At 36.7% G+C, this 26,360-nt stretch overlaps 1 protein-coding gene across 1 annotated transcript; it reads left to right on the top strand.

The window, feature by feature from the left end:
- Positions 1–1,285: 1,285 nt before the first annotated feature.
- Positions 1,286–25,174, top strand: Ir40a (Ionotropic receptor 40a; the record flags this gene model as incomplete). Its single annotated transcript, XM_073084403.1, has 16 exons — positions 1,286–1,302; positions 9,306–9,452; positions 10,099–10,192; positions 10,576–10,671; positions 11,154–11,290; positions 14,827–14,986; positions 15,429–15,535; positions 16,142–16,235; positions 16,360–16,518; positions 17,163–17,316; positions 20,004–20,236; positions 20,528–20,687; positions 21,480–21,576; positions 22,828–22,978; positions 24,489–24,582; positions 24,972–25,174. Coding segments are annotated over 16 exons (2,091 nt in total), but the record flags the coding sequence as incomplete, so codon positions are not given.
- Between the last annotated feature and the right edge of the window lie 1,186 nt (positions 25,175–26,360).

Below are 26,360 nucleotides of genomic sequence, written 5' to 3'. Positions count from 1 at the left end.
TTATACGCACCCTCACGTCAATAACCCGTACGGTGGGCTATGGTCTAATCAAACGCACTCAGATAGAAGACTCCTTCCCAGCAGTGGGACAATGATATTTTGACGACGTGTTTACCCCTAAAATTTAAAATTCGAACTTGGAAACCTAACTATGGTCACTACTCAAGCCGAGCCACGCGTACGCTCGTTAAAAACTGAGTACCTACACAAAAAGTTCACATTGAAACCGTCAAATAACCCACAATATCTCGTACACAAGTTTGAACGCAAAATAAAAAGTGCAGTACATTCATAAAAAATAGTTTTAAGCTGTTGCGTTTTTAGTTGCGCTGAAATAAAACATTTTCAAAGTTCTACTAAATAAATACGGTTTTTTCAGCAGCCGCCTGTCATGTCCGGCCGTGGTTCGCCGCGTCACTGGTTTCTGTAAAAGATTAACATTGTAAAAGATAAGCTGCGTTCATGCTAGCTGGATTTAACGTGACTAGTTTTGTGTATTCAATGGGTGTTTCTGTAGAAGATTAACATTGTTAAAGCTTTGTTTATAGTGGTTCGATTTTAATAGACTACAGATATTTTATAACATTGAATGTTTGTTCATCTTTATATGGTTTCACGTCACCCAAGATACAGGAAAACTCTAACAATTACTTTAGAAATCGTTATCGATACATTATAGTGATGCATGTCTTAGAAAATATAAATAACGAATCATATTAAGGTACATTGAAAATAGTTAATTTAGTTAATTATTTCCACGAAGTCCTTTAAGGCCGATAAAGTTTCATCGCCCAGTTACTGAAACAGTCATGTAATAACTTAATCATTATCATTATAATGACGTCCATTACCCACAAATTAGCGGATCATTAACCAAACGATTGCGCCATTAGCGTTGAGAGATGCCGCCATTATTGTAATAGATATTTGTTTTAATTGTCTGCGCTGGCCAATTTTTTGGCCAAAATATTTCGGCCATGTCCGGCTCGAAGGACCAATCAATGACACGCAAGGTTAAACAAACTGCAGTTTTTTTTTTATAATATAGGAGTAGCAGACGAGCATGCAGTCTACCTGGTAAGTGACTACTGCCGCCCATGGACATCTGTAATCAACCCCAGATAGGATTAGATATTCCTACCTGAGGTCGGCCACAGATGCGCCGCTACCCCTGAGGACTAAGCTGGAACGCCTCCGTGGTGCCGCCGGAGTCGAACCGCAAAGGGTTCTACCACCTTTAAATCGCGCATAATTCCTACCTTTATATCGCGCATTATTCCTACTTTTATGCATTTCAAACTCTTATAATAGAATCCTAGATTTGAAACCACGACACTTATTTAAAACTTAAACACCTGAAACCTCTATGCCTGCGAGTCTTACATACCATAGTTACAACTTGTTTTATGTCTTACTGGTGAACACAGGCCTCATAGCACGAATAAGGGAGGCCTGAAGCGTACTTTATGCTCCTATCTGGATTGATTAAATCAGGTATGGTTTACCCAATTAAGGCACGCTCTCAATCTCCGATACGGTTTAGGAAGGCATATATTAAATTAAGCTACTAACGTTCATTAATGTAACTCTTAACCGCCTAATATTGCTCAACGTTTATCGGTTATGATCTACACAAGCCGCGGAAATATGCCCACTTAAATAAATTGATTCAATATACGACATACGAGAACCAAAAAGTATTTTTTCCGATTGTGTTTCAATTTTTCCTTCTATTGCATTATCAGAATTGAAAATTCCAAGCGTGGAAACGCTTCTAACATTTTCTGTTCAAAGTGCTGGTTCGGGAAAAGGCGATTATGTTCGCTTGTCATAATAGCAATATGCTCTTTAGCTGCTTGTAACGTGTAGCGAAATAAATGTTGTAGATATTTTGAAAGGAAGCGAATAAAAGTTTTCTTAAATTCATCAGGTGATTGGTGACAACGTGGAAAAATGTGGTACCTAAAATAAGATACATGCCATTTATAAAATATGATTAGGTAATTGCTTATATGGATAAATATTTTTTGGTTAATACACCTTAGGATTGCCATTTAGTAGAAATGCAGCGTACTGTCAGCGTTTTCTGGTTTAAAGAGTGTGGTAAGAGTTACGCAGCAGCAGTGATAGCCTAGTGGGTAAGAAACTCGGCCTCTCGATCGAGTCCTAAGTTCAAATCCCAGGCACGCACCTCTAATTTTTCAAAGTTATGTGCGTATTAGAAATTAATTATCACTTGCTAAAACGGTAAAGTAATACATCGTGAGGGAACCTGCAAAGGTATTTGATGTCTACCAATAATCACTTGGCCAGCGCGGTGGACTATGGCCTAATCCTTCTCATTATGTGAGGGGACCCGTGCCCAGCAGTGGGACAGTAATGGATTGATGATGAAGGGTTATACGAATCGTTACTACTTAATGATCAGATGTTTCGCATGTGTAACCCACCTCGATATAGACATTTAATCTTATCTGGAGTCGATTACAGATATTTATAGGTAGCAGTAACCACTAACATCAGATCAACCGCATACACGTTTACCACTTCTAATTAAAAAAACACAATTTAGTATTTACAACAGTTTTAATTATAACTAAAAAAATCCATACTTCGTAGTTAACAGCACCATGTGGTGTGCTTCTAAAATGATTATATATTCAAAAATATTAAGCACAGAATTCTCCCATCGATGTTTCAGGTGAAATCGATTCCCTTGCCGTCAAGCGTGTAACGACAGTTGATCTAACCTCCGATCTCATTTCTTAAAAGCTTTTGAAGATTGCGCCCCGGAAACGAGAAACCTTTTCTTCCCATGGGTGCCTTAAATGGTTGCGGGTCTTTATCTAGCAACTTGGGTATCTCAACTTGTTACTGCTCCTTTTTCACATGAGACAGAATACAAGACTATAAGTTTTCTGTGGTTTGGTCAAAATTTTAACTCCATAATAAGAATTTTAAATTTTCAATTTTTTCACTCTTTACGCTCATAGATTGAAGAATCAACAGAAGAATGAGTCGTGGTCGTTCCACACATACACATACAGACACACACACAAGGATAATGAGAATAATACACAGAACAACAACGAAATCTGTCAAAACTGGCTCGAACCTTATACCGTCGGCATTCAGCATAGACCACCACGCTACACAAGCATTTTAAAGTTTGTAATATTTTTAACATGTTCACAAAGTGTATGTTAATAAATAAATTTAAGACTACAGGGACAGATATTTTCACAAATACCTGACAAATTAAATGTATTTTTCAAACTTGTTTCATAAAAATATGTTGATATTAAAACAAATAAAATTGGACCTATTGTTGTTTGTCTAATGACAAAATTCCTTTCTTGTTTAAACGTACCACTCGCTTCACAAATTTGTTACTTTAAAATCCGTAATAATTTTATCACGTCACAAAAAATAATATTATTTTTTTATATTATTTAAGCCAAAAAAATATGTAACTGCCACCTGTGAACAATGAACATATTTAACCAGGGCCGGTTACAGATCGTCTTCTAATAGCATTGTCAGGTCCCGCTGTATTGTTATTGGAAAAAGGTAGTACATAAAATACAGTTATATAAAGTATTCTTACTCAAATCTTAGATCTACAGCACATCTATTACCCATTTTGAAATTGAGTTTCTATGTTATTTAAAGTTTATTTCAAATACTCATTGACAGTACTTCCCAGTTACCATTAAGTGGACTATATACTGTATTTCTGATTTAACTACGTATAAAGTAATGACAAAAATAAATATCACACTTTATTTAAATATTAATGAAGACTAACAATCTCTATGGCAGGCTTTCAAGGTCACCATACCTTTTATTCATAATTTTACTTTATTAATTTCACTATACAACGCACGGTTATAATGTTCTTTCCAAAAAATACTAAAATAAGCGCATTTCTGTACCCCATAGCATTTACAGTAGCTACGACTACGCTACAGCTACGCGACTACGCGGCAGCTACGAAACTACGCCGCGGCTACGCTGCTACGAGGATTCTACTGCGGAACGCCACAGCGTAGCCGCTGGCGATCAACATTGTACATTCTTTGCTAAACGACTTTATAACAATATTTATAACATTCTTTTACCAAGTTCCGCCTTGTTTAAGTAACTTATTGTTTGACGTAATCAATTTTAAGTCCATGTAAGCCCGCGGCAAATCTGCCCACTACGTTTAGTAACCATATGGGCTGTTCTTGGAAAGTCATATAAATTACCAAAGCCATATTATTTTGTACGATCTCTTGCTTGCGGCAATCCTCTTCTATATACTCTTATGTATTTGTGTATTTATCCAACCTCCACGCAACGTTTATTTCTTCTAGCGAGGCAAATAAATTATATTTTGCAGTTTTCTAAACCATAATTTATTTCTCATTAGCCATACACTCATAATGAATAGATAACATTAATATTGTTTTAATAATATAGGACTAGTATGAAAAAAAATGTAAAAATAAAAAAACAAAAATTTCTGTTGGGGCCCGTTCGTTACTTACTCTGACTAAATTGGAATGCCTTGGATAAAGTATGTCTCCCTTACAAACTTCAAACCTGAATACATAAGTGCTTAACACTGCTGTTATCAGGCAGAAGTAAGTATGGCGCAGGTGTCCCCAGAGTCGAACCACAAAAGATTCTACCACCTTCAGTGATAATCAGTTTATAACATTTCACACTGTTAACGCTCAGTGCCTAAAATTTATCATTATATTTCAATAATGCAACTCCATTTTAGGAAAAATATACTGAAATTTGTTAGATGTAAAGTGGCGTATTGCACGTATTCGATTGCCATCTCAGTTGTATGGTATAAGTCATAAGGGAATTCCTTAAAATTAAAGTATTTTTTTTAATCTGTGGAATAGTAAGGTTAGAGTATGTTGCGTTAATTATCGAGAATTCGTTATCCAAAAGACTAAGTTATAATGCAAAATACAAAAAAAATCAAATTTACAAATCGTACAACTGATCATATTATTATTAAGTCTTGATCACTGCTGCCCACGGACATCAGCAACCGACGCTGAGTCTTAGCAGAAGTTGATCACAGACTCATCTGAAAACTTAATCAACATCTTAATTAAACAAACATTACACATACATAACACCGCGAAAGCGGAACCGCAATACACATAATAATATATATAAATACTCGTGTTACAATGTTAGTTACCGTACTCCTCCGAAACGGCTTTACCGATTTTCACCAAATTTTATATGCATATTCAGTAGGTCTGAGAATCGGCTATCTATTTTCATACCCCTAAGTGATAAGGGTTGTTCACACTTAACATTTTTTTATTTATATGGCAACACAACGTTTGCCGGGTCTGCTAATAATAATATAGGTAAATACAATTCACCGCGAATTTCACCGCGTCGTATATTTTCACGAAGTACTTTGGAAAGAAAATTATGTCGATCTCTTTCCATCCGACTAGCAAACGTGTTCCACAGAACTCAGAGCGCCTCCATAACCGCAGCGCCTATGTCATTGCATAAAAATTCGATCTCAAATGAATAAATCTCTTTGAAATAAAATAACCATTGAACGCGCAGGAAGACGGAAGAAAATCGCTACATCTACTCTAAGGTCGTTTATCCACTGCACCGTCACCGAGCCGATACCGAGAACGAGATTATTTCGGGCCGATTTTCATTATGTCGTGACGGCGATAGTTTGTCCACTGCGAGCGATATCGGCGGTTTATTTTGTTATAGCTGTCACTCGTGTGACGGCAGTGTATGGACAAGTTCCCATGTGTTTTACATTGCTGGCACATCGGCCCGGCAAAAACTCGGTGCCGATCTAGCGGTCACCCCGATCTACTCAGAATATCGGTGGCTAGGATGACGGTGCTCGGGTGACGAATGTTCGGTGGAAAAGCGACTATAGTAAATGTATGTACGCTACTTCGGCGCCGTCATTCATTATCAGTATCGGCTCAGTGACAGTGGCGGTAACTCAGTCCACTATTAGAAAATACCGCTAAATTAACAGACCATAGCTCATCATTTAGACCACGTCCTGAAGAAGCATGTAGACACCTCGGGGAGCGGGTGAGTTCCGCTTTCGTCGGTACGTGTGATGATGTACTGAGAAATGGAAACCGATTCGATTACATTTCATTTTTATTTCTATTAAAATTTTACATCCATGTAATACCTAATTATACTTCAAAAATTAAACGTCAGGTAGGGTAGACGTCATGTTATAGACATAAGTTTTTTAGTCATAATAAAAGGTAGACATGATAAAACTAAGGTATGTTTACGCTTAACATACCTTGTAAAGTTCATATAAAGGTATTCAAAGTCACTGTAACTTTTTGGTTCGTTTTAAAGACTTTTTTATGATATTTTTATACAGCTCAAGTTGTCTTAAAGTAAAATTATTACATAAGTATCTATAAATCAAAAACTATGTAAATTTTCCTCAAATTTTACTCAAGTTTAATACCTTATTTTTACATATCAGGCTTTGCAAAATTATAACAATATTTTAGCAAACTTTTACATAAAACAAAGTGCTTGTAAAAATTAAAAATTGTCCGTGTCTTATCAAAAAAAAAAGCTTGCGAAAGGCTAAAAATAAAGTCGTTATATCATTGTATATCTTACTTACCACAAATATTCCCTATATCGACACTCAAAAGTTCTAGACTTCACCTAAATCTCACATTCATATTTGACTCACAAATCAGTATTAAAACATTTTTAACCCTTACTAACCTTACCCCTAATAAACCCGTATTGTAAATCTTCAAAATAAAACGTCTCCACATTTCCAACAATATTACGTCACAATACAATGAGCCACGCAGCTACGTTTATGACAGACAGTTGACATTTCGTGCCAGTGAATTATTTATGTTGACGTCTGTACGCTGACAGATTTTAAGCTTAACACGAGGTGGAGTTTATGAGGCTTAATTCGTTGACATAAATGTACGTTTTAATTTTATTAAGTAACAAGTAAATTTATTTTTATGTTTGTTTTATTATAATGTTGTTTTGACCGTTATTATGTCATAAGCTATGAAGATAAATGTTGTTATTTTGCGAGTGTGCGTAAATATATACCTTGGACTTTCATTACCACGCTTGGATAAGGGTACTTTTACATCAAAAATTTTAGTATGCGAAGTCGAAGCTAAGCGAATGAGATGTGTTATGAACTTTCTATAACTACTGCCACATGGACATCTGTAATTACACAGTTAACTAGATTCCTACCTGACGTTAGTAGCAGCTGCGTTGCTATCCCTGACTATGTGGGAATACCTCGGATAAGTATGTCTACTAAGAGAGACTCTTCAATTCTGAGCTTTAGAGTGCTATCATTAGGTAGAAATAGGTGTTGTCCCTCTAGTCTCGGGACCAGAATAGGGCTCCGGTATCCCCTGCCTATCATAAGGGGCGTCTAAACGGGGCTTTCCTTGCACGCGGCAAGAGTGGGAGTTCAACCGCCCAGGATGCGACCCCGGGAAGGGCAGTGGTTTGTGTGGTCGCATATAGCTGTAATCTTCAAGGGATGTGAGAGCGCAAATTACTTTGTTCCCCCCAGGGCAGAGCCCGATAGTGGCATCGCGTTAGGAGGACTTCGGTTGTGTTCCGTTGGAGATCCCCGGCGTTCTCCACCAAACGCGGAGGACGACCACCGGGTGGATTTTAGTGCGGTAAAAGTCCCATATAACCCGGCGTCCTCCCTTCGCCCATTCCGCTTCGTCAACAAAAAAGAAGACGTAGAAATAGGTGGTGCCGCTGGAGTCAAACCACAAATAATTCTACCATTTCCTATTTTTTTATGTATAAAACACATAAATTTTCAACCTAGTAAAGTCAATCAAATCCTATACTCGTAAATAACACTTACAAGTCTCCATACGTCTCCGTACGTCCATATGTTTATCAACCCACTTGAGGCAAGGTGCTTAACTAGAGGGTAACACGGCAAAGCTTTTAAACCATCGGTCATGTAGGCCTTTCCGATGAAAAGTAGCCACTTACCTCGTCAAACGCCAATCCATACCGACCCTAGTATGCGAGGACGTTATACTCTAGTGCACAGCGTCAAAGATTATGCTGTAGATGGTAAACATGTTTCAGGTATAGGTTTAAATAAAAAAAATTGAAACAAAAATTAGTTCATCTAAATATATCATAGTGATAATAATTGTATTGTTGTATAGGGAGTTAATTAAATAAGTCATAATTGATGACAATGGATAAATATCGTGCCATGTGTCGTGGGTGCCATGGACACACACATACACAAACACCCAGATCCAGAAACAGAAATCTAAATTCATCATTTAGATATCTGTCTGGCCGGGGATCGAACCCGGGACCCTTTGCGTGTCAGACCGGTATGGTTGCCGCTCAGCGTGTCGCGCGGGTCGTGTTACTATTTTGTTATTTCGCCGCTACATGGCGCCTCGATGATGATGCAATTAAATACTTCTTTTTTTTAATAAAAATTACTTAAGTATTTTCTGAAAAGCTAACTACCAAAACATTTTTGTTTCAAATTATGTGCTTCATTTGATTTGCTTGAAAGCTAAAATATACTTAGGCTATATTTGACGTTGGCAGCGGATATTTTCATATTTTTGTAAGAAATGTCGGAATTGTTTGCTGTTGCGTTTAAATGCTTTCATTAAACAATTAGTCCACCATTTTATTTTTTCGCGGCACCTATTTTTTTTTATAATATAGGAGTAGCAGACGAGCTTGCAGTACGATGTTAAGTGGCTACTGCGGCCCATGGACATCTGTAATCAAACCCAGATAGGATTAGATATTCCTGCTTGAAGTCGACCGCAGATACGCCGCTACCCCTGAGGACTAAGCTGGAACGCCTCGGAAAAGTCTGTCTCCCGTACCACACCCTTCAAACCGGAACACAGCATCACCTAACACTGCTGTTATTAGGTAGAAATAAAACCCTTACATACGTTACGTCGACTAGAAAAAATATTTAAGATATTATTATTTAGATATGCCACTTCTGTACACAATTAATCTATGTCTGTTTAATAGCCGAAGTTTGGAAAGCACACGCCAGAATTATTTCATATCCACGTGAGTTCGGACTGGCGTTTCTGTTACATTTATCACTTTCAACGGCTCTCAACTAGATTTGGAGCTTGGGGCCCCCATTAGTGTTCTAGAAACTGATTAGTTTGGGGCAAAACTCATTAGTTCTCGATCTCAATTAGAGAGATGAGAGTATTTTATATGTTTTTCTTTTTTCACTTCCTTCGACACGGGCAATGTTTTTTCGACTTCCAAGACATAATATCCAGAAACATGACGAAACTCCCGAGGGACTTCGCTACAGCTATCAAGGATATAGCCGAAGGGTTGCCCGTGAAATCCCTAACTATTGTTAGGGGTAAAACCACTAGTATCAGGTAAGTTTTATTTTTACGAAGACGTATAAGTCTAATACGTATAAAAAGGGATCGCTAGTTTTATCTAGATTTTCCTCTATCTTATTTTATACACTTGCTAAGGCAGTTTTCACACTGAAGACAACCGAGCACCTATATAATCTCAAATTATATAATACGTATACCAAAACATAAAGCACTGTTTTGGCGATTTAAACATTTAATGTTACGTTACCAACCCTATAGTTCTGATACAATGCGCTAGAAGCGCTGATTGGTATTTGTATGGGCAAATACGTAAACAAATACCAAAATAGTCATATTTGTCAAAACGTAAAACCTCACGGTAAGAGTACTGGTCATTTCTCATTGCTGGACTGAACTGAACAGGAAGCATCATTAAAGGCTATTTTCCCACTAAAGATGTGTGAGGAAGCTAATCAATAGTTGTGTATGATCCACCAATAGGATTGCTTCACTTTCAATGCGTAGCTCAGCATTTTTAGATCAAGGAGTGCTAAGGATTGGCTCAACGGTTATGAGATATAACCCGCTACGAATACTGTTAAGTGCAATAAACCAAAGCAAAATCTATAATCTTGAAGTTACGACCAAAAATATTATTCTAAAGAGACTTTGGAATACTAAATGTATTTTTATTTCACAGATTGCAAGATATGTTTCAGTTAATGTGTTTGCTCAATGCTTATAATATACAAGTAATTAATTTGGACATGATGACAGCAAAAAATAAGGATAGGGTGAGTTTCACAAAATAAAGCACTAAATTAATTGAGATGCAATACTATATATGCCCCGCTACTGGACTGGGTCTTTCTGAACAACTGGAAAAATGCTTGAAGCGTACTCCAACAAGCAATATATTATTATGTACATTATTATATATAATTATGTACATTTTATTATATTTACTTTCCAAATTGACAGTTAATTTTAGGTAGTTTTATTTTATTGTGTTTTTGAAGAATATACTTTTCCAAAAATTTACATAAGTATACAGAAATACCTTAATAGTTTGAACAAGTTACTGACACCGGAAAGCGAACCCGGGTCCCAAAGAGAAATAGGAATGTACGACTGTCACTCCTCCTATCTACCTCTTTAGAGTCATCTTATATTTCAGTACTACAAATTCCTGAAAGACGGATTGGACACGTCAGATGAAAGAACCAGTTTAATACTATGCGAGCCGTATGAGTGCGAGAAAATACTTTCAGAGGTAACATAATATATATCATATAAACTATAGAAATAATATGACAAAATTAAGATTATACAATTCTTTTTAATTCAGCTGAGGTGGTAACTTCATAACCTATTTCGATTAAATAAACCTTTTAGCAAACAAACGGCTTTTTTATTTTAATTACTTTGGCAAAAAATTAAAGGCATCTTGAAAGAAACACAAGGTTATGTAGGATTCTTGCCTGAAAAGTAATAAATACGTCGCCGTTTTGATAATGGAGGAAAACCTTCAAAAAGTACCACAACATCTTGAGAAGGCATTAGATTATGTGACATTCTTAACATAGTAACAAGCGCGCATCGGGTAAACTACATATGATTTCGGTCTGCCACTTCCATTAAAACGAAAACCTTATACTAGCTCATAAATATTCCAATTTATTTCTAAAATAATAAAGTAATACTAATTATGACCTACTACTAACCGGTAGGTATATATGTTTTATTATAATTCAGTTAACAGCACACAACCTTATCCATCGGTCCATCCTCTACATCTTCTACTGGGCACACGGGACCGTCACCCAAGAGTTCCTTAGCACGATGAAGGAAGCCATGAGGATTGCTGTCATCACGAACCCTCGGACAAGTGTGTAAGTACCTATCTAAATAATATAATAAAATGTTTTAACTGACTTCGAATAATCAAATAACCCAGTGGTAATAACCTAGTGGTCGCTATGGTTAATTCGGCCTCTTCATCTTAGAGTCCGAAGTTTGAATCCCCGGCGATCTCTGGTATTTCAAAGTTATGTACATACAATAAGAAATCAATTATTACCTGCTTACGAAACAATGATGAAGAAAACAATCTAGGCTGAGAGTTCCTGAAAAAAACTCAAAGGTGTATGAAGTCCAATCTGCACTTAACCAGCACCGTAGACTTTACCCCACTAACTCTTAGGAGAGATCTGGGCCCAGCATTATGGAAGTAATGTATTGGAGAATGAGTATTGGTTACAGAGAGTTTGTTACAGATGTGCCAAGTTTCGCAGTGGCTGCTTGCCATCAGTCATGGACTGCATGCACTTTGTTCATCATCATCATCAACCCATTACTGTTCCACTGCTGGGCACGGGTCTCCTCTCATAATGAGAAGGATTAGGCCATAGTCCACCGCGCTGGCCAAGTGCGAATTGGTAGACTTCACATCCCGTACTGATTTCACGTACTTCACATACTTGCACATTTGTTACGTCAATCTTATTTATTGTAGACAGTTAACTTTACTTATAACCTATACTTATAAATTTTAATGTACTACCTAAGTTTTGCACCATTGAAATTACAAGCGAAAATTCACAACTAAATGCAGGAAAACAAGAAGTCCAAATCAATTCGATAGTTTAATTGGCGACAATTAGTGTATTTAGCAAATTGCGTTAATTACAATATTATGTTAGAGACCAAATGACCAATAAATCAATACGGTAGAACCGCACCGTAAATCAACAACGCTTCAGTAAATAATAGTACCACCACAATACTGAAATTACCTAAATAACAGTATATGATACTAGTTAGAGGGTTACAGATTTGATCCTCGCCCAAGGAAACATAGCTCAAGTGAAAATGTCTTCCTCACATGTTCGCAAAAAAGGGAGACAAGACATAAAGCGCCATTTTGTCAATTAAGACATTTAATATTACGTTACTGACACTACAGTTTTGATACAATCCGCTAGGGGCGCTGATTGGAAATTGTATGGGCAAATACGTAAACAAATACCAAAACAGTCATATTTGTCAAAACGTAAAAACTCATGGTAAGGGTACAGGTGAACACGCCCGGGGAGCAGCCGTGCTCCAAATGTCTTACATCGGAGCTTCTATATGTTCAAGATGTTGAAAAACCTTGATTGCGTGATTCAGAAATGTGTACATTTACCCATGTATGGCTGCAGACGGCAGTGGGCAGTTATCATCAGATGATATCCGCTGGAGTGCATAATCGTATGCTTCTACTAATTTAAAAATCAATATTAATGCGTTCAAGTAAAAAACTTGAACTTTTTTGCCTAAAACATAAACATGGTTAACAAATCTGTTATTTTGATTTTAAATTGAATTTATTTTGTTTAATATACTCCGATAAAAATTAGGAATTCTGGTAAAATAAGAAATTGTGAGTTACCAAAGTTCTGCGCTATTTATAAACTTTAATTGTACATGAATTTTATTAATCGTAAATTAATTAGGAATAATCTATGGTTGTAAGAATACAGTAATAAGTTTAGTTAGAAATTAACAAAACTCGAAACGATTCTATCGCCTAAAATTAGTTTCGAATTATATTAAACTTTCGAAGTCGACGTTCTGATTTAGTTTTGGCAAAAGACGAAGAAATAGACACAAAGCAACTAATTTAGTTTTAGTTGAGAAAGGAAAGCTTAATTGCGTTTTTGGTTAATTTTGTAATTATATTTTGGTAATTACTTTCGTGGTATATTTTAATTATGTACCATTGTTACAATTTTACGTTCATCATATTCCTATGTGTTAATTAATTACCACTTATGATATTAATTTCAATATTCATAAAAAAGACGCTTTCACATACATAGACGAATACACCAACATCCAGATTCTAAACATAACTTTTAATTCATCATTCAATACCTGCTTGGCCGGGGACCAAACCCGGAACCCTCTATGTCAGACCGTATGGTGACCGCTGCACCACGCGTGTCGTCATTTAAATACGTTTGTTAGGGTTTATCTATCAAAAAATATGACATAATTATTATTATTAGATTTTTTCTGAAGGTAAACGGTTTATGTTCGGTTTATTTGTGCTGTTCATACAACAACCCCATACGGTTTCACTTTAGTAAGCCACGATATATTGTATACTACATGCTTGCTTGCTACTTTGACCTAAACTAAGCAAAAATTGACCTGTTTTTTTGAAAAATACGTCTACTAATAATGAAAAATAATGCCTCCTCAAATTGCACTCTTGATTTGTATGCAGATGATCACTATTAAACATCAAATGAGCTGCTTATCTGCTATTTCTATAATATCAAAACTATATAAACATCATAAACAAATTACAATTATACGAAACTACTCCTTTATTACAAGTACAATGAACGTACGTGAACAAACATTTTCCTTTTTCATTATTATTTTCTTTGGCAGTCAAAAATATGTTTCGGCCAATTCACAATCGGCGCTCAGTCCAATCGAATTACAAAGTACGTGATTGGCGAAGCTTGTCTGCGAAGAAAAATGAAATTTTGAAATATGTTCTGGCAATCAGGCGTAACCTACAGGATGGATTTTGAAACAATATTTCAAAATTTATGTTTAAGAAATGTCCGGCTTCTTTTTTCGAAAGGGGCTAAGAAAATAAATATTTACTCTTCGACACGTATACATATCTAATAGTTGTACATTAGAGAAGTATAATTATTATTAAAATAACAAGTTTATTTGCGAGAAAAAAAGAAGTATATAATCGTGTAAAAATCATAAGAAAATAACGATTTACTTCGACACATACGCCTATGTAATAGTTGTACATTAGAGAAGTATAATTATTATTGAAATAACAAGTTGATTTGCAAGCAAAAAAAAAGAATATAATCGTCTGGTTATTTTTCGATATTTAGATCTTTACATTTTAAAGGTTCGATATTTACATTTTAAAGGTCCCAAATCAAGGTAGTCAAAGTGCTTTAAAAATATGAGAATTAGTGAATTCAGTAACGGTCATCTAAATTATAATAAGCTAATGAGCTTTATTCTATTACTTGAATAAATTAATTTGATTTGATTTAGTAATAAAATATGGACACGAGATTTTACATAAGCCTACGATTAGAAACATGATAACAGTGCCATTCAAATGTGTTGTAACATAATAATTAATAAGCATTAATTAATATAACAAAATTTGCAACAAGTAAATGGTTGCCTGAAAGAGATCGCTATCTTAGTGATAAGGCCGCCCACCTTAGATTATTTTAAAATTTTGTATTTGCTACTTTTAATTTTGGTGTACAATAAAGAGTTTTGTATTGTATTACATTATATTTGTATGAAAACTATTTTTATATTACGCATAAGGAATTCTGGCCATAGAACATAGTATGCTTATTCCTTATAACCATTTTTTTTTAAGGTTCCGTGTCTACTACAATCAGGGGACATCCAACCATATGCACCACCTCTCCCTGGTCAACTGGTGGTCAGGCCGGCTGTACAAGTCACCCTTACTTCCACCAGTTGATAAGGTCTACCACGACTTTCATGGAAGGGTTTTTGATGTCCCGGTATTGCACGTTAGTGATGTTTGTGTACTACCCATGGTGGTAAAACCCCTTGTGTTGACTCCGAAGGCACCACCACACCTATTTTTGCCTAATAACAGCAATTAAGCGCTTCTGTGTTCTAATTTGAAGGGTGTGGTTAGGGAAACATATTTTTTGGAGGCATTCCAACTTAGTCCTCGGGAGTACCGGCGCGTATATGGCAGACCTTAGGTAGGAATCTAATCTTATCTGGGTATTGATCACAGACGCCCATGGGTGACAGTAGCCACTTACTTACAAGCGGACTGCACGCTCGTCTGCTACTACTACATTATATAAAAAATATAATTTTAAAATCTGTTTATACTATTAATTCTTTAATCAAAAGTTTTTTTTGCCGAGCCTCTACATCTTTTCTCTTCTTAAAGAGTTTATAAATTTCTGTCTCTATCTTTGCTTTCCAATTTAACAGGCTCCACCATGGCACTTCGTTCAATACAAAAACGACTCCACAGTGAACGTGACTGGTGGCCGCGATGACAAGTTGCTAGCTCTCCTCGCCAACAAACTAAACTTTAAGTAAGTCACTTTATTACTATTAACACTGCGTAAATGTTACTATCAAATTAGTCTGAATAACGTTAAATTACTGTTTGAGTGTTACCCTAGTGGTTAAGAAACTTGACCTCTCGATCGAGGGGTCCGAGGTTTAAATCCCAGGCCAAATCCAAATCCAAACTTTTGATTTTTCGAAATTATGTGCGTATTAAAAATTAATTATCACTTGCTAACATGGCGTAGGATTTATAAAAAAATCTCAAAGGTATGTGAAGTCTACCAATACGCACTTGGCCAGCGCGGTAACTACGGCCTAATCCTTCTCATTCTGAAAGGAGACCCGTGCCCAGCAGTGGGACAGGAATGAGTTGATGACGACTGTTTGATTTTTGTTAGCTCCAACTGCGGAAGGTAATGTTTTTCGAGCTAATTTGTCGAGCGAAAATGGTTGTCTCGTTCTTTGGCAAACCCTGCAACATCCAACCTGCAGATAGATCTAAATTATGGAATTAGAATATTTTACGTAGTCGGATTTTTTTATTTACGATGGTCTAGTAAATAACTATGTTTTACTATATGTATATGAATAATACGATATATCACATGACCTAACTTATTTATTCACAGATATAGATATTACGATCCGCCCGAAAGGAGTCAAGGCTCAAGCATTTCTGGAAATGGAACATTCAAAGGCACTCTCGGATTAATATGGAAACGCGTAAGCTAACCTTCCATATTTTGAAAAGTACAAAGATTCGATTTTCGAATTTTGAAAAAAAAAACATTCTATACTTTTCGCGGAATAACATATTTATCCCGAGCTGAACAATTTATGTCTCCAGAAAGCAGATTTTTTCATCGGTGACGTCACGATGACCTGGGAGAGACTCCAGGCGGTAGAATTCTCTTTTCTAACCCTCGCGGACTCTGGTGCCTTCCTGACACATGCTCCGGCGAAGCTGAGCGAGACGTTGGCCATCATCAGACCTTTTAGATGGGAGGTATAAACAAACTCCAAATTGTCAATAGTACTCAATTAATATGACAGCACATTAAAATAGACATAGAAATAATATCGCTAGTGTCGTAAATTTGTTTTTTACCACTACCCTCACTTAAAAGTCGACGGGCGGTCGGCTAGTTTACTCGCAGTACGATCGTAGCCGCCGACTGATGCGCACGCGTTCAACGTACTCGGTGGAACGGCGTTGATTATTTTAATTGCACGCTCGTTTGTTATTTAAACTCCTTTTTTATCGAAAACCGTTGATAAGTAACATAGAAAGATACTACTTCACCGCTTTTAAATTGAATGAAGCCACTAAAGGATAATTTAATCGTTTATTGTTTGAATTGTTGACAAATAAAGAACTAAACTTGTTTTTTTTTTAGAAAATGTATGTATAAATAACTAACATTAATACGTAGTTTAACGTAATAAATAAATAAGTATTTCAAATATTTTAAAGACATTTTAGAACGCAGACGTGGCAAAATTTTATTTACGCACACAATTTCAATTCTCAAAGGTTATACTATCTTGTTAGGAGTGATCAATCTATGTACTCGAATTTTACTCATCTAATTCGAAAATGTGTAAGCCTCCAAATTGTGACGTCACTAAGCTCATCTTCATGTCTGCCAGGTCTGGCCTCTAGTCTTCGCGACCCTACTCGTCACCGGACCAGCGTTATGGATGGTGATCGCAGCGCCATATCTTTGGCAGAGTCGCCGCTGCGACCAGATCGAACTGCTGAACAACTGCTGCTGGTTCACCACGACGATATTTCTCAAACAGTGTGAGTATTTTATAAGATTACTAGCTGAGTTGGCAAACATTGTGTTGCCATATAAATAAAAAATGTTAAGGTTGAACAACCCTTGTCACTTAGGCGTATGCAAAATACTGAATATGCATATAAAATTTGGTGAAAATCGGTAAAGCCGTTTCGGAGGAGTACGGTAACTAACATTGTGACACGAGAGTTTTATATATAAGATTATTATATGATTTAAACTTCTAGGAGTTGCAAACAACCATGCAGTCGACTAGATGGTAAATGGTAACTGTCATTTGTTAGTAACCACAGTTAAGATTATAATCTTACCTAAAATCGATCACATATGCTTCGCTACCTCTGAGGACTAAGTTGAAACGCCTAGTTTATGATGTTCGAGTGTAGATCACAATTTATTTACTGGTTCTAAAATAAACTAAAGTCATAAGTTTCCTTAGGTTCCTAAGGTTAGTCCTTAGTTCCTTAGTTTAGGAGTAACTTTAGATAATGTTTCCGAAATGCATGGAGTTCGTCATGTTCATGGGTGGCAATGGCCACTATCATCAAGTGGACTAAATGTTTTTATTGCACACAAATTAAACGTTGCTAGCTAAAACATGCAGTTTAAAAATATTAAATAAAATGCTGTAAAGTTCAACCGTTTTAATATTAAAAGCTCCGTCCAGTATAGAACTGAATCAAAATAGTAAAGGACTTTATGAAAAAATGTTATCTAAACAGGACTTAATTTGCTTACTTACCGCTTGTATAAAACTTTATTTATACAGTTACAAGAAAAAGAAATACACAAACCACTGATGTAGCCAATGTAAAGAAAACTGGTCAAGTGCGAGTCGGGCTATCGCATATAGGACTGTTCCGTATCTTGTGAACAATTTTGCATCAACCCTGTGAGATGGTATACAGGCTTGTGTTTATCATTGTTTCCAAGTGAATCAAATAACAAAGAAGGAATATCAGAATTTTACTTTTACTTGTCCATTAATCAATTAAAAGAACAAAAAGAATAGGATAGGATTTGCTATACAGATGCACTCCATAAGGGAGCTATGTGAGTAAGGTGTTCTGATTGAGAAACTGCAAAAAACTGCAAAAAAGGGTCGACTCATTCACACCAGTCACGGGTCTTTAGCTCGTATTCGTAAGCCCAATCCTTAGCTCGCATCCCTCTTTATTAAAATATGGTGCACTTATGACCACTGCGACAAGTCTCTGTAATACCTTATCTACCAAGTTTTGGTAGAATTTGAAAAATAGTTTCATAGCTTAGCTTTGATCTCGCTTATCGTTTAGCTATCTCGCACATTTATGGTGAAAAACTACCTTTATTCCATAATTGCAAAAACAGTTTTCCAATTATCGTACGGATCCCTCAAAAGAGTGTACTTGTAGAAGCAAATTGATCTGAGCAAACTTTCGTAGCAATTTTATTTTTACTTTCAGTTTACATCATAATAACGTTTCACTTTAATGTAACTACTTGTACCGTTGAGTTCACCAATTTATCAATTTTTCTCAAACTTTATATATTCTATATTTATTTTACTCTTGTAAGAGACAGACTCACAAGGCAGAAACGCGTTTACTGTAATGCATAGATAACTGACTTAAGGTAGGACCGCAATCCTATTTGGGTTTCTTGAGCAACTATTCACACAACAAGCAATGTATTCAAGTTAGAAAGGTGTAGAAAGCCTTTTAAAACAGAACACAATAATAGGGATGGGCAACATTTTATAAAGTTACGGGTCAAATTTAAGGATGTCAACAAACTCGCGTGCTGTAGGTAGTACAAATTAGGTAGTACGGAGCCGTAGAACATAACAAAAATGCATAGCGTTGTTTCGAGCTCCTCTTTGGAATTAACGAAAAAAGAGATATTTGCTTACCCCTTAAAATGTACCGCCTCGGCCATGTGTATTGTACTCATACATTTTCTTGAGTACAATACTCATGGCCGGGGCGGTACCTTTTATTTTTTTGCTGCCCATGTAAGGGCACTTGCGACGAAAAAAGATCTCCTAGTAAGTCTACCTTATAAGTTTGCCACCCCAGAAGACGCGCCTGAGGCCAAATCTTAACTAAAGATGCATCCTACGAGATTCATTCATTTCTTAATACGTGTGACTGGCTTTAAGAAGGGCTCCAATAGGCATAACGACAAATTTTGAAAACCCCTTCTATAACGTAGATACATGTCTACCGATTCCAAAAATCGTATTATTTCGGTAATAAATTCAGTATTAACGAAAATACTACATTTGTTTATAGCCATTTTGAATAAAGCGCGAAAACGCTCGCGAGTGTCATGGCGTCCGTTGGTGACGTCACGTTAGAACATCCCATACAAAATTTTAAACAATTCAGTGGCATACCCAAAAATGACGACATTCGTGCCCCGTTTTAGACAAGGTGGCCGATTGCAGTATTTTATACTTTTATTTATTTGAAAATGTAATAAATCTTAAAGTTTTTTTAAAGCTGAGTCATTTTTGAGAATCCTTTCAATATATTGTGGTTTCTTAAATCATTTATTATTTGATTATTTAATACTGTCATCATGCCAATTCTACTTAAAGTTGATTTCTAATGTCTAATGGCAATATTAATAAGTGAAATAATGAGATAAACTGCTACTTTAATTTCATTAAAAGTACTCTTGATTAATTTAAATCATATCATTTCAGCATCCAGCAAAGAGCCATCAAACACACACAAAGCGCGTCTCGTGTCAGTACTAATATCTCTCGGCGCTACATACGTGATAGGTGACATGTATTCTGCCAACCTGACGAGTTTGCTCGCGAGGCCTGCGCGGGAGAGGCCTATTGGGACGCTCCAGGCCTTGGAGGAGGCCATGAGGGACAACGGGTATGAGCTGGTCGTAGAGAGACATAGCTCTTCCTTGACCATGTTGCAGGTAACTTTTTGCTTATTTTGTATTCCTTTGCGAAAGATATCTAACTATTATTAATTTTATCTTTACTAGGGACTAGTCCTTAAAGACTAAAATGCATATTTTCAAACTAAAGTCGCTCAAAATCCGAATGGGGGCATAGATTTTTAAAAATCTAACCGTTGCCGTTTTAGTTTTTATCAAAATCGGCCTCGTAATTCCTTTCAGCATTTATAGATTCGGATTTGACCCTGAAGGGCGAAGGGCCCATTTGAAAATTTTTCCAATGTATATTTTTTTCATCTTTAATTGTAGAATGGGACGGGTGTATATGGTCGTCTCGCTCGGTTGATGCGCCGTCAACGCATCCAACGCGTACGCAGCGTGGAGGTGGGAGTACGAATGGTGCTGTCAAAGAAACGTATTGCCATTTTGGGGGGAAGAGAGACCCTTTATTACGATACGGAGAGATTTGGTATGAATAGCTTATAGCTTTCTGTATTGACGTGACAACGTCTTATAATTCGATGGAGCCGGCTGCACGCACCAAAAAATATGGCTCATGCGGCGTTAACTCGCTCTGAGGCGTTCCATTTAAGGCTTGAAGTGCAAGCGAGAGCGAGGAACGAGCGATAAAGAGGCACAATCGGCCTCCGCGTTCGTACCTATTATTTATACCTGCTAAGCATAGATCCTTTGCGATTTAACACACACACACTTTTTACGCCTTAGTTATGTAGTTTTCCTTCATCATAAATACGGGAGATACTTTTATTTTCTGATATGCATAAATGTATAATTTTGAAAATTAAGACATGCGTGCGTGGTAGTCAAAGGAAATTCAGGAACAAGCGTTAAAATAAATATAGGTGTTCGATCTTATTCGGCTGTAAAATTGTAGCGAAATTTACTAAAATTTGCTTAAATTGTAAATTACGCTTGAAGCTAATAGAAGTCTCTATCGGAGCATATGTTTCACAAAAAATAGAATCACAAAAATCACAAAATGAAAGTTGGTACCATTGGATTAGCTATATCAAAATAGCTAATTTCACAAACTCAAACCATTACCGTTTCGAAGAACTTCCATCTTTTATCATTACGGTTCGTTACAAACCTTCACATTACAATAACAAAACTATATTATTACCCTGTCATATAACGGGAAAATACTGCCTCATTCGCATTTACCCACAAGGGTAATTTACCACCGGCGATAGCGAAGTTGGGAAGTTTTATCTGAATTCACCGATGAACTTATTTTTAGGTTCCCACAACTTTCATCTGAGCGAAAAACTCTACACGAGATATTCGGCCATTGCGTTGCAAATCGGATGCCCTTATCTCGAAACCTTTAATAGTGTGTAAGTTTGTTTTTTTTTATAATATAGGAGTAGCAGACGAGCATGCAGTGCGATAGGATTAGATATTCCTACCTGAGGTCGGCCACAGCTGCGCCGCTACCCTTGAGGACTAAGCTGGAACGCCTCGGAAAAGTCTGTCTCCCTTACCACACCCTTGCGCCTAACACTGCTGTTATTAGGTAGAAATAGGTGTGGCGGTGGTGCCGTCGGAGTCGAACCTCAAAGGGTACTACCACCTTCAAATTTAGTTTGATTTTAATATATCCTTACTAATATTATAAATACGAATGTGAGTTAGTTTGTTTCTTTGTTATAGCTCGCGCCAAACTGCTAGCCCGCTCTGAAGTTGTTGCGAGCAGGTGTAGTCATACAATTTGCTATGGCCACGCGATTCATTTCTATATTCAGAGCGGACTAGCAGTTTTACGTGGACTACGCTTTCACACCTTAGCTACAAAACCGATTGTCAGAGGCGCGTATATGGAGGAGTATTCTGTCACGGCACAACAGACAATATACTATTTTGTACTGCGTGAAAAATACTCTTAAGCACCTTTATAATGTGTATTTACATCAACGCGTACACGCAATCTTATTTAGACAGTCGTTTAATGAGGTCTTAAGCAGAAACGAGCTTAATATCTAACTAATTGCTTAATTCATTCTATTAAATCATTTATATAATATTAACAAAGCGTATTTATATAAATTTAATTAACTGAATTTTAGGATTGTTTTGATTTTCTTGACAGTATTTTTAAGATCAAAGTAACATAAGTATAAACACTATTTATTCTAAGTAAATGTATAAACATTTACTAAAATAATTTATAATGTTAAAGTTATAAGTGTATTTATCGCAATTTATGAAATGAAGTATGTTTTTTTTATTGTCGTTTTGTTGTTGTTTTATTATTAAATTTTTAATTTGTTTTAGGTTATTTTTTTTTGTCTCTTTCTATTATAGTATCTCATTTGTGTTGCAATTATCCGAATAAATGTTTCTTTCTTTCTTTCTTTCTTTCTAATTATTTAATAAATACTCCGTTTGTGGACAAATAAATATGTTGTTTTTAAATAATAAACACTATTTTAGTTTGTTTTAATCGTAGAATAAGGAGATGCGGGCTAATAAAATAATATACCTAATTTTATTGAAGAATATATAGGAAATGGAATATAAGTTTCCTTACAAACCATCCAAATGACTCTTTAATTTTATATTTAAATTGTCGTTTTATTTATTTAAAGGGTCATGACTCTATTCGAAGCAGGTATCCTATCAAAGATGACCACGGACGAGTACAAAAACTTACCAGAACAATCTAGAAGATCGGAACCTGTGACAGAAAGCGATCAGAAGAACAGTGACGTCACTGATAACACTGCAAGTACATCGCAGGTAATGTAAACAATAGATAAATATTTAAAGATCAAAAAATCCTTATTAGAAGCAAAGAAGTACTTTCAAACCTCATATTACCTAGCATATCTATACTATTTAAACCAAAACGAATGATCCAAATACATTTTATTATGTAACGGGTACTCACGATATGCGTTTTTTATATTGCCGATATTTCGACCCAGTTGCATGGATCGTCGTCACGGCGAAACTGAGGTGGAGGGGAGAAACCGTTGACAAGTACTAGTGGTAGATTAATCTATCTACCCTACGTCTAGTTCGTTTTTCTTTTCTAGGTTTCATATCGCGACACACAACACTGACAATATCCTTACGCTCCGTACTTTGCACTATTTGTGACTTGCATAAACTAACCACTGGATTCCACGTTTGGGCTAACTTAAAACCATCTTCTCTATTGAAGTTCCTAGGATGTTTCTTGATCTCTATTGCTTCTCTTACTAAACGAGGAAAGTAATGACGCTCAGTGGAGATCACCTGAGGTTTGTGTAATTCAATCCAGTGGTTACAACCTGAACTGAGGATGTGTTCGGCTACCGCAGATTTCTTAGGGTCATTATTTTTGACTGCGCTGATATGTTCCTTAATGCGTTGTGATATGGCTCGTTTTGTCTGCCCAATATACGAGCTACCACAACTACAGTCAACCTTATAGACCCCTGGGCACTGGTATGGAATAGTATCCTTGGGGGAACGAAGATAGGCCGCGAGCTTTTTAAAAGGCGTAAATATACTTTTTATGTTATATTTCCGATCTAAAATCCTCCCTATCTTATCCGTGACACCTTTCACATACGGGAAATATGCGGAATGCCTTTCTACTACGCTGGTGGTGTTATGATTCCGTTCACGTAACTATAGCCAAACGAACTGAAGATGGTTTTAAGTTAGCCCAAACGTGGAATCCAGTGGTTAGTTTATGCAAGTCACAAATAGTGCAAAGTACGGAGCGTAAGGATATTGTCAGTGTTGTGTGTCGCGATATGAAACCTAGAAAAGAAAAACGAACTAGACGTAGGGTAGATAGATTAATCTACCACTAGTACTTGTCAACGGTTTCTCCCCTCCACCTCAGTTTCGCCGTGACCACGATCCATGCAACTGGGTCGAAATATCGGCAATATAAAAAACGCATATCGTGAGTACCCGTTACATAATAAAATGTCTCAATTCCGCGATAATTTTAGTCTAAAATCATATGATCCAAATACTGCTGCTACAAGGCAGAAATAGGTATGCTGAAGTTGCCGCGCGTTAACAAGATATTCCTATTTCCTTTAAAAAGGCTAGCACATCAGGCACGCATGAATGAAATTCCTCTCTACGAAACCTGAACTCACTGTCCTTCCCTGAACATTATTATTCAAATACATATATTTTAAAAGAAAGATACATAATCCCTTCTTCGAAGCTGACTACAATGTCAACTCTAGTGACTTATATACATATGCAACATTGCTAAAAAATCGTATTTGGATTTTTCTAGCCTCAAACGGAATCAACGATAGGTTTGCAGCCAGTATCTCTGACGATGCTGCGCGGCGCGTTCTGTCTTCTTGGGATAGGATACTTTCTTGCAGGTCAGTTGGTAACTGTTGATTTTCCTTTCCAAAATGGAATGTATTTTTATTTTACTAATTTTTGGCCAAAACTATTGTATTTTTATTTGTCTCATGTGTCATACGTCAGACGTGATTTAGGATATAGCCAACCTTCCTAGAAGATATTCTTTGAAATCAGATCAATTTGTATATCATAATTTTCAATACCTATATAATATTAACGCTTAATATAACGTGAGTTCAGCGACCAATCACACGTCGAAAAGATTAAAATAAATTTCTATTCAGGATCAGTTTCATTACTTTCTCCTCATCATGACTCTTAAAACCCAATTACACTAGTTCCTGTGATGCCTGGTTGTAGACAATGTTAATTGGTTTATTTAAATAACAGTTTTTATTTCCAGCTGTGACCCTCTGTATCGAAATTCAACTCCATCGTAAGCAAAGGTTATCAACGGTACCGATATGCACCGAACCACACGCTCTGGTCAGCAGAGTCAATAGAATCAAGAAGAACATTACGAGACGAGTCAGAAGAACCTTCAGGGCTATTTATAGACATATCGATAGGGCACTGGGACCAGGGGTCGTTTAAATTCATTTTTTAATTGCGAAGGGTAATGTTATTCAAGGGTATGTACAGTCAGCTTCATTATTTGATGAGCAGATCAACATTCCAAAAATACCTATACACACAAACGTTCATAAGTAGATAAACACCCTTTTTTTGTTTTTGAAAGGGAAACCTTCGAAAGGTACCCGGTGCCGTGGGAGCGACACAGAGTTATTTGGGATTCTTACCGCACTAAAACCCCCCGGTGGCCGTCCTCGCCGCTGAGTAAAGGACTCCGGGAATTAGCTGACCGTACATACATCGTATTCTTGGTTCATAACGACTTACAGCTTGATATTTTAACATAAAATATATAGTTGTTGGATTAGTTCAAATAATAGGAATGAAAGATGCTTAAGCAATCTGGTTTTATTTTTATATAATTAAAGTATTTATAGGTACATAATAACGGTTTCTACTACTACACTCACAGCCCCACACTAGGATTCCCTGTATCGTGGGTGCCATGGACACACACAAAGACAAATACACAAACACCCAGACCCAGAAACAGAAACCTAAATTCATCATTTAGATATCTGTCTGGCCGGGGATCGAACCCGGGACTCTTTGCGCGTCAGACCGGTATGGTGACCGCTCCGCCACGGGGGTCATCATAATACATATAAATACGTTTGCGTTTAACTTTTAATATAATAGTGATAGATACGATATAGGTAGCACGTTTGTCTCGCACTAATCAATTCCCTTGTATATTTCTAGGTTGTCGCTGGCAGGATACTGACAGAATTTCACGTAGGTGCAGATAAATTTGTAATGTGTCTTGATTAAAGCGTGGGAATGATCTACATATTGCCAAAGCAATCAGGCACTCAGATCTTAATATATAAATAGCTAATATTTCAACTTCATATTCAATATTCAAGCCGTGTGGTGTCGGCCCCGAATAGCACCACTCCCTTTCTTCCCGTGGATGTCGTAAGAGTCGACTAAGGGACAATACCAGGAGATGGGCAGCAGCATCTTCCTGTGTAAAATAAATAACACCCACTGCGGTCACCAACACGCATGCCAGGCGCGGTGACTATGGCAATAAACCCCCTATGAAAGGTGCAGAAAAGCCACGGCCCCCAGTCCCCGGCGGCCCCGCTATTCCGGGCTATGGTAGCGGCCAAGGTAACGGCGGGGCAGGGGGTGCTAAGAATCCCCGGAAGAGAGT

Source organism: Epargyreus clarus, unplaced genomic scaffold, assembly GCF_041222505.1.
Source record: "Epargyreus clarus isolate Ecla_fem2 unplaced genomic scaffold, WU_Ecla_fem_2.2 ptg000021l, whole genome shotgun sequence".
Taxonomy (NCBI): domain Eukaryota; kingdom Metazoa; phylum Arthropoda; class Insecta; order Lepidoptera; family Hesperiidae; genus Epargyreus; species Epargyreus clarus.
Note: the sequence above shows the minus strand (reverse complement) of the source record. Positions and strands in the feature narration are given on the sequence as shown.